Below are 7927 nucleotides of genomic sequence, written 5' to 3'. Positions count from 1 at the left end.
CAATAAAAATATATATTTCTTCCATTTCCTTGTTCACAGAGTTTCAATTTGAAAATAAAAAATAAAAAAAATCACTTTATTAACTTTCAAAAAATCAAAAAATGGAATGAATGAAAATCTATTGGACAAGGAGGGAAAAGAAAAGAAGGAAATAAAAAAAACGATTTTTATTTTTTATTTTTCATCATCAAGTTGAAATAAAAAAATAAGCTAAAAATGATAAAATGACCAAATCATGAATTATTATTCTGACGATAACTTTATTTAACCCATTGAAAACCCAGTCAGGTGTTAGAGACGGCGACCCGTATAGGAAATTATAGTGATAGAGGCCGGTTTACAGTGCGCCGGTGGAGGTACTCAGACCACGCTGAATCTCAGAAGACCAGCAGGCACACCCGGATTAGATTGCGGCACTTTATCTTCGTCTTCTTCTTCTTCTTCGCGAATCCACCACAGAGTCTCTCTTTCCAGTTGTGGCGCATGGCAACGTCATCGCCATTTCTCCCAGTCCTCCAACACCATCGACATTAGCGAGCGAAGAATGATATTCTGATGGTGGCTGTGTAGTGAGTTGTGAGTGTCTCCGCTGCGGAGCCATTTGGTTTAGCAGGAGGATTGAATTCCTGGTTTCCGATGAAAAAATCTTCTTCAGGCTACGAGGTGTAATTTCCACTTTTGCAATCTCGTCGGCACCCCTCATATCATATCCGGAGGCATCAATTCACGTCGTGCTCACAACATTATCTTTTGTTCTTTTTTTCCTTTATCGTTTCAGAAATTCGCGTATCTAGAACTGGAATTTCGTGATAGAGAGTTGAGTCATTGGCGAGAGAGGGATTGATTTGAGGCGTAAGGCTATCGATGGCGTCCGCTACTCTCTCCCGGCACCCTGTTGCGTCGTCTGTGGCTGTATTGTCAGGAACGAAGTTGGTGCAGCCGAGTTTCAAGTCGAGGGTGCAGGTCAATGAGAGGAGGCTTGCCACTTCGGTGAGGGCGGAAGTGATGACGGCCGAGCGGAAACCCGAGCTGCCTCCAGACCGTGCCATTGTTTCCAGTGGCGATGATCAACTGGAGATTGTTCGTGTAATTAATGGAATGTGGCAGACTAGCGGGGGCTGGGGCAAAATTGAGCCGGGCCCGGCTGTGGACGCCATGTTTCGCCATGTGGATGCCGGATTCACTACCTTCGACATGGCTGATCATTGTAAGCTAATCTTGTTTTTAATCGATAATTGTACAGCATGTTCTTTGTTCAATTCCTTAGGTAGGGTACGTATTCTAGCCATCCTTGTTTCTCTACTGCTCCAACATTGACGGGAATTGTGTTTCTACGGGGAGTCTGGCTTAGGAGGTCTATCGCGCTATGCAATTGTTTGAATGTCTGCAGTGTACATGAGTGATCACGAATCCTGCTGAATCCAAATGTTATGTGAATATTTAATGGTCGATCTTGAGCTGTGGATATGTTTTTTTAGGTTTTTATTCATTTTTTTGACATTCCAATTCCGATACGCTAAATTGCAGTCACTTGTAAAATTTTGTTCACTATGTCCTCATTGCCCTTGTTCACTTGGCTCGATGATGTTGCAGACGGACCAGCGGAGGACTTGTATGGCATTTTCATCAATAGAGTCCGGCGGGAACGGGGAGATGAGCTTGAGTCTCAAGTGCGTGGGTTGACAAAATGGGTGCCACCGCCAGTGAAGATGACCCGGGCATTTGTGGAGTCAAACATAGATCGCTCTCGCAAACGCATGGATGTGAAGTCCTTGGACATGCTTCAGTTTCACTGGTGGGACTATTCAGACAAGGGTTACCTGGACGCTTTAAAGCACTTGACCGACTTGAAATTGGAGGGTAAGATCAAGACGCTTGCCTTGACCAATTTTGACACAAAGAGATTGCAGGTGATTTTAGAGAACCAAATCCCCATTGTAAGCAATCAAGTACAGCATTCGCTTGTGGACATGCGTCCTCAGAATTATATGGCAGATCTTTGCAACGTTACGGGAGTGAAACTAATCACTTACGGCACTGTGATGGGTGGTTTACTTTCGGAGAAATTTTTGGATGTTAATGTTTCCATTCCATTTGCCGGACCGCCTCTAGACACTCCTTCCCTCAACAAGTACAAGCGGATGGTTGATGCTTGGGGTGGATGGAAACTATTTCAAGAGCTTCTGCGAGAGGTTAAGTATGTATCGAACAAACATGGGGTATCCATGTCCGCTGTTGCCGTACGTTACGTTCTAGACCAACCTGCGGTGGCTGGCTCTATGATTGGTGTAAGACTAGGGCTCAAAGACCATATTAGAGATTCTCAAGAAATTTTCAAGTTGCAGCTAGATCAGGACGATTACGCTAGGATTGCGAGTGTCACCAAGAGGGGAAAGAATCTGCAAGATGTGATCGGAGATTGTGGAGATGAGTACCGCAGAGCCTAAACTCACATTCCTGTGGTGTAACTTTTGTAGCTTCGTGTTAGCAGATGTAAATTAACGTTACTTTTCATAGAGCTTCACATTTGGCGGTGGCAGTCGCGTCTATCGACACGGTGAAATGAATAAGCATGCTGAATTCGTTCTGATTTATACCAAAATAATATTTTAGCTATCAATTATGATACGATAAGAATTTTTCTTGAAATACACACGCGGTGATGTCTTTATTACTGAGTGGGAGAAGAGTGGTCATGCACAAACTTCTCTATTCTCTCCGCTTGGTCCTTCAATAACCAGATCGAGACATGGCACTTGGCCTTCGCAATTGCCCAATGACGATGACAGTGACGCGGGAAGAAATGACAATCAAGGCAGTGTCTCAAGAGTGGCGTAAGGAAGACCTTGCAGCGATGCATGGCCGACAGCAGCTAACATCTTGAATAAGATTAACTTTCAATCCGATTGAAGTGGACGCCCTGATATTCTGCATCGTGCACATCAGAATATACCCGTGGTGCATACTATGAGAAGTACAACTGTAGCACGGAAAGTGGCAGTCCGATATCTGCATACGATTCATGTCACAAGCTACTCGTCCGGCGGGCCATACTCACGAGGGGAATGTCGCAGAGTAAAATTAACGATGGGGGTCACCAAAGCCACCCTGAAGCATGCTGTCGGAGATATGTTGAACCCGTTTCCATCCCATTACTCGATCTCACTATCCCAACTATAAATATCTTCATTTGAGTTAGTTTGCTTTCGCCATCCAGACAGCTTTAGGGGTTTCAGTATCTTGACCATCTTCTCTCCATACAGGCGATATGGACAGGACTGCTCCCAGAGTCAACTCGGCCAGTCACTTAGCTTCATCTGCTTCAGCTGCAAGAGAGCTTCATTAATGTCTTGTGAGTTGCAGCAGCTTATGCAGTCTGATGATGCTGATGCCTACCTACCTGCTACGCACACTCCACAAAAGCTCTCACACGTCATGTGTAGAAAAAATGGAGAGTGGTAATGTAAATGTTTTTGAACACCAAAAATTCCTTGCTTGACAGTGATTTAAGGGCTCACAAGTTTGAATAAAAATAGAAAGGTTGCGACAGTCAGTGATTACCTCTACCATCACAACAATGCTGAAGGGTTTAAACGCACGCTTATGGTCTGAGAGCTACGTGATAGACCTAAAATAAATCCACAAACAATTTTGCTTCTTACTCGTTTCATATCGATACCTTTTAACTCTACATCCCATCGGTTACTTGCTACACTTTTCAGATGATCTAGTCCTTGCCTCGCTGGACTCAAGTCTCGTATATCTCCCATGCACAAGGGAGCGCAGCAACTATTTATCTGCTAAAGTCTCCACTTCTTTTTAGGTGAAGAAGAATTCTGTCTATCTGTCATCTGGATGGTGTTAACCTCTTCCAAACTGCGGTGCGCAACCTGTTCAGTAGATGAAGTTGGAGAATTGAAATGGTGAAGTGATCGAGAGAGTGCTTTAATCCCTCCACCAATTCGTAAGCGTGCCTTCAAATTCACCAGGATTAAGCTCGATACTCTCCATAAACGAAGCTGAGTAGGATCGGCCATGGCCCCTTAAAGATGGTGTCCGACCCAAGCATTCACTTTCAAATTGTTTTGTGTGATTGCCACCCATCCAATTTCCAAGCTTGCATCGATGTGAATCTGGTGTCCCTATAATCTCAGAGGGAGCTGAATGACGCTTGCTGAAACGAGTGTGACAAGGAAGGTCAGAAATGTGATTCTTATCTTCAGTGTCGAGCTTTCTGGGGGGCGGCGACGGAGATGAGAATTCAAAAAGAGGATTGCACATAGAGCGCGTTTGAATATATTGAGTTTCCAAACATGGTGCAAAGGGTACCAATCTTCCCAGCGTTGATTCCTTCACCCATCTTTTCCTTCGAGTCTCCCAATCCTCAGTAAATTGGTCCAGAGTTAGAAAATAGCTTGAAAACGTAGAAGATGGATCCGACACAAGGTCAGGTTTCGGATCAAATTCTTCCTCGTACTCTTCAGCACTTGAAGCAGTATCTACACAAGATTCCTCACATGCAGTTCCTCGATTTGACTGGACTTCCCACTCTTGTTCAGAAGACTCTGACGGCCATGTGTAATCCGAGGAGAATGAAGCGTGAACAGTCTGTTGCTTATAATCAGGTGTAAATCCACTGGATTTATTTCTCGGAATAGCAGATCCTACATTCACCCTTGTGTCATCTGTAAGTACACCTCCATAACTGAGTCGCCTTTGGTGCGTGCATGGTGTTGATGTCATGCTCAGATACGAACTAGTCCTCGCATTTTCTTCAGCAACCGTTTTCTCTTTGTATTGAATTGGATTCGGTAATTGCGAAGCTGAGAACACTTCTGTTCCTTCGGTACATTCCAACAGATAGACAATGTCTTGGTCATTCGTCATCGTTTTCAGTTTACTATCAAACATCTTGACATCGGCCTCGTCATCTGATACTTGTGAACCCCAGTTCCTCGCATAGGTTATCCTTGCAATAGCAGATGATAATACTGTTTCCTCAACTTCTTCTCTCCAATGTCTGGCACGATGCTTGTGTGTAACGAATTCTGAATCAACACGAGAGATACCTTCAACAGTTCTAAGCAGCGCTGAACAAGAGAATGGACTGGAAGAAGACTTCATCGATGATTCATCAAAGTCCTTTGATATACATGAAGAGAGTTCTGAAATCGACTCCTGAATGAAACACTCACTTTTCTCGTTGACAGACTTGCAAGTGAGTGCTTCTGCATATGACGTAGCTATCAAACTAGACGTTTGTGGCACGTGGGAGACAACTGTTAATGCCTTGGCTTCTTCACTTGATGCATGCACGTTTGAGCATGAAGTTGCTTCGATGCTAACCTCAGAAATCTCAGCATTATCCCACGCTCCATTATCGTTTCCACCCGAGCTGTGTCCACAGAAATACCCTGATATTCCTGACGATACACCGACAGGATCAATTCTTGCATTGTGTTCAATAGACACAGTTCTATGTCTTCTCTCAGTAGTCTGAGCGTTACCACGTACTAAATCGCAGATATGATTCTCTTCAGGTGGCCTGCTCAAAGGGATGTCCGTCGCTGAAATCTCCGAACTTAATTTAGTATTCTCACTTGGAAGGATAGGCAGTTTACAAATGAGTTCATCCTCAATTAATTCACCGATATCGGAAGATGTTTTCTGTTCACCTGATGCATGGAACCTTGTAAGTGGAGAGTCAACCGGTCCGCGGTCCAGAACAACATAATTCGACCCTAAAGAATGCAATGCAGAACTTGAACGTGCATAGGCTCGATTAGAGTAAAATGCACCCTCCTCTACATCTGGATAAACCATGCTACCAGCCGGTGCTACTTGGTGGTACGAACTTGAGCACTTATTGACCGATACATCAGCAACTTTTCTGTTGAAAGCTTCTGCTTCGATATTCTCCTCAATTCTCTCGTCAGTCCGCTGACGCTGTTGACTTTTTAAGTTAGTTGGTTGAAGTACAATTACAGGTGCTGGAGCTTGTAACACCCCATTAAAATGGCACGGCGTAGATTTGTTTGATGCCGCTTCTGATTCACTAATTCTATGATAATCCTCAAGGGAAGCGTTCAGTTTCAACACATTCTGAAACTCAAGCTTCTCACCAGACGGTGAACCTGGACTGTAACCTTCAAGTGGGAATCTGAAAATACCAAACCACTCTGTGATGCATGAGGGAAGAGAAAAGCTCCGGAAGAAGAGGTAATACGTTGCAGCTCCACAAAAAAGAGGAACCGAGAAAAGAAAGCCCACAAAACCTAAGAACAAAGCCAAGGGCAATAAAACAGGGAAAAACGCCAACACCAGTACAAATGATGCTCCGCATTTCCAAGATTGCCACATGAAACTGACAACCTTCTTTGCTCCAGTAAATATCGACCTCTCTCTTCCATATCCTTGAATCCGCCAATTATTCACCTCCCAGCGCACATACTCCATAGCTCGTCTCATTGGCATATTTCACTTCGTCTTTCGTGAAAGATGATACTGACCAGGGCAGCAGCTTTCGCCATTTTAAAGAGAGAATACTTGCCAATCACCAACCACGAAACTCATAACCGACCACCACCAATTCTAAAACTCAAAACCTACTAAAGAGCAAAGGTCTCGCAAATCCTCCATGCGCACAGTTCAGATGATATAAACGTCACAAGCGGTACTGAAACAACTGGCTTCCATCATCATCTTGCAGCTTTAGAGTGATCCTCCAAATACTTACACTTTCAACTACTCATTCAATAACAAGCAGAATCAATAACGCAAGTAGAGATCCGGAAAGGAACGAAATAGTTGTGCGTGAATATTTCCCACGAGCCTCTCCAATTACGACCAGAAGTGTTCAGCCCGCTCGAATGCACGCTTTCATCAATAGATCCTATGTTCCAGCATTTCCGAGCACGAACTTCGAAATCTCCATGGTCGATAACCGTGCACGAGAATATCCAACCCCTGCTATGCACTGGAATGATTCTAGGCCGTGGCAAGAAATTGAAACCAGCCCGCTGCCATGACCGGTCGATTGGCAGATCAGAGTCTAGCATTCATCAATCTTCAGGTAGACTGGAATTCAAAAATGTGAGAAGCAACCTTGAGTCAAACGACGCGCGCGCTCCCACACTCAAAGTATCTGGCTGTTGTACGCATGACAAACCTTCCAACCTACATACGCTCCTCCTCCTCGCAGCCCAACTTCACATTCCAGGAGAGACCGACCATCGCATTGAATTGCTTTTCCAACTCTGCGGTGTGATCCCCGCGCCCTTCGCCGACAAAGCGGGACTCCGCCAGCTCGGCAAGGACGATGCTCCAACTCACTCACTCCAACTCATTCACTCCCTCCCGCAATTCCCCGAGGCTCAGGAATCTTCCCTCCCCCGCAACCTCTCCGAAGCTTGGCGTGGGTGTTCGAATTCTTTCTTTAATCTTTTTGTAAACACATAACCTGTGCTAGAGTTATTATTGTTGTTATTATTATTATTACAAATAGAAAAGGAAAAATATTTTGTGAAATTAAATAGGTATTTATTATTATTAATGAAAGTGTGGTTTGTTTCATCGATAATGTTAGTTCTTTAAGCCAAAGAGTTTGGTGTCTAAATTTGAATTCTGTATATTATTTTGATTAAATTCAACGTATAAACAGCTTCTTTAAAACCATTTGTGATGTTTGATTATAATGGACTATTGAGCAATTATTCCTTTAATTTGATTTTTTGGATGTATGTACTGATGGTTTGTAAAACATCTATTTGAAAAAAATGATTTACAAACCATTTTTTGATATATATATATATCTATATATAAAATAGATATATTATATGTTATATGTTTAATTTACATGTGTATGTAGAATTTTACCTTATGAGCAAAAGAAACAGCTTTGTTTTAATTAATAATTTTAAAAATAAAA

General features: G+C 43.2%; 2 protein-coding genes across 2 annotated transcripts; one reads left to right on the top strand and one right to left on the bottom strand.

The window, feature by feature from the left end:
* The first annotated feature begins 475 nt into the window (after window positions 1–475).
* LOC112285841 (putative oxidoreductase At1g06690, chloroplastic) lies at window positions 476–2524 on the top strand. The gene is made up of 2 exons (XM_024527103.3): window positions 476–1207; window positions 1594–2524. The coding sequence occupies exons 1-2, from the start codon at window positions 865–867 to the stop codon at window positions 2445–2447; spliced, it is 1197 nt and encodes a 398-aa protein (XP_024382871.1). The 5' UTR covers window positions 476–864; the 3' UTR covers window positions 2448–2524.
* A 113-nt stretch (window positions 2525–2637) lies between these two features.
* LOC112285839 (uncharacterized) lies at window positions 2638–7361 on the bottom strand. Its single transcript, XM_024527100.3, has 2 exons — window positions 3562–7361; window positions 2638–3400 (listed from the first exon to the last, which is right to left on the bottom strand). The coding sequence occupies exon 1, from the start codon at window positions 6472–6474 to the stop codon at window positions 3946–3948; it is 2529 nt and encodes an 842-aa protein (XP_024382868.1). The 5' UTR covers window positions 6475–7361; the 3' UTR covers window positions 2638–3400; window positions 3562–3945.
* Window positions 7362–7927: the final 566 nt, after the last annotated feature.

This window comes from Physcomitrium patens, chromosome 8 (genome assembly GCF_059467195.1).
Source record: "Physcomitrium patens ecotype Gransden chromosome 8, ASM5946719v1, whole genome shotgun sequence".
Taxonomy (NCBI): Eukaryota; Viridiplantae; Streptophyta; class Bryopsida; order Funariales; family Funariaceae; genus Physcomitrium; species Physcomitrium patens.
Note: the sequence above shows the minus strand (reverse complement) of the source record. Positions and strands in the feature narration are given on the sequence as shown.

What these genes read in the sequence shown, in the direction of transcription:
- LOC112285839 (XM_024527100.3), bottom strand. Translation starts at nt 6,474, where the DNA reads ATGCCAATGAGACGAGCTATGGAGTATGTGCGCTGGGAGGTGAATAAT.
- LOC112285841 (XM_024527103.3), top strand. Translation starts at nt 865, where the DNA reads ATGGCGTCCGCTACTCTCTCCCGGCACCCTGTTGCGTCGTCTGTGGCT. An exon ending in CTTCGACATGGCTGATCATT is followed by an intron (nt 1,208 to 1,593) that starts GTAAGCTAATCT and finishes ATGATGTTGCAG; the next exon opens with ACGGACCAGCGGAGGACTTG.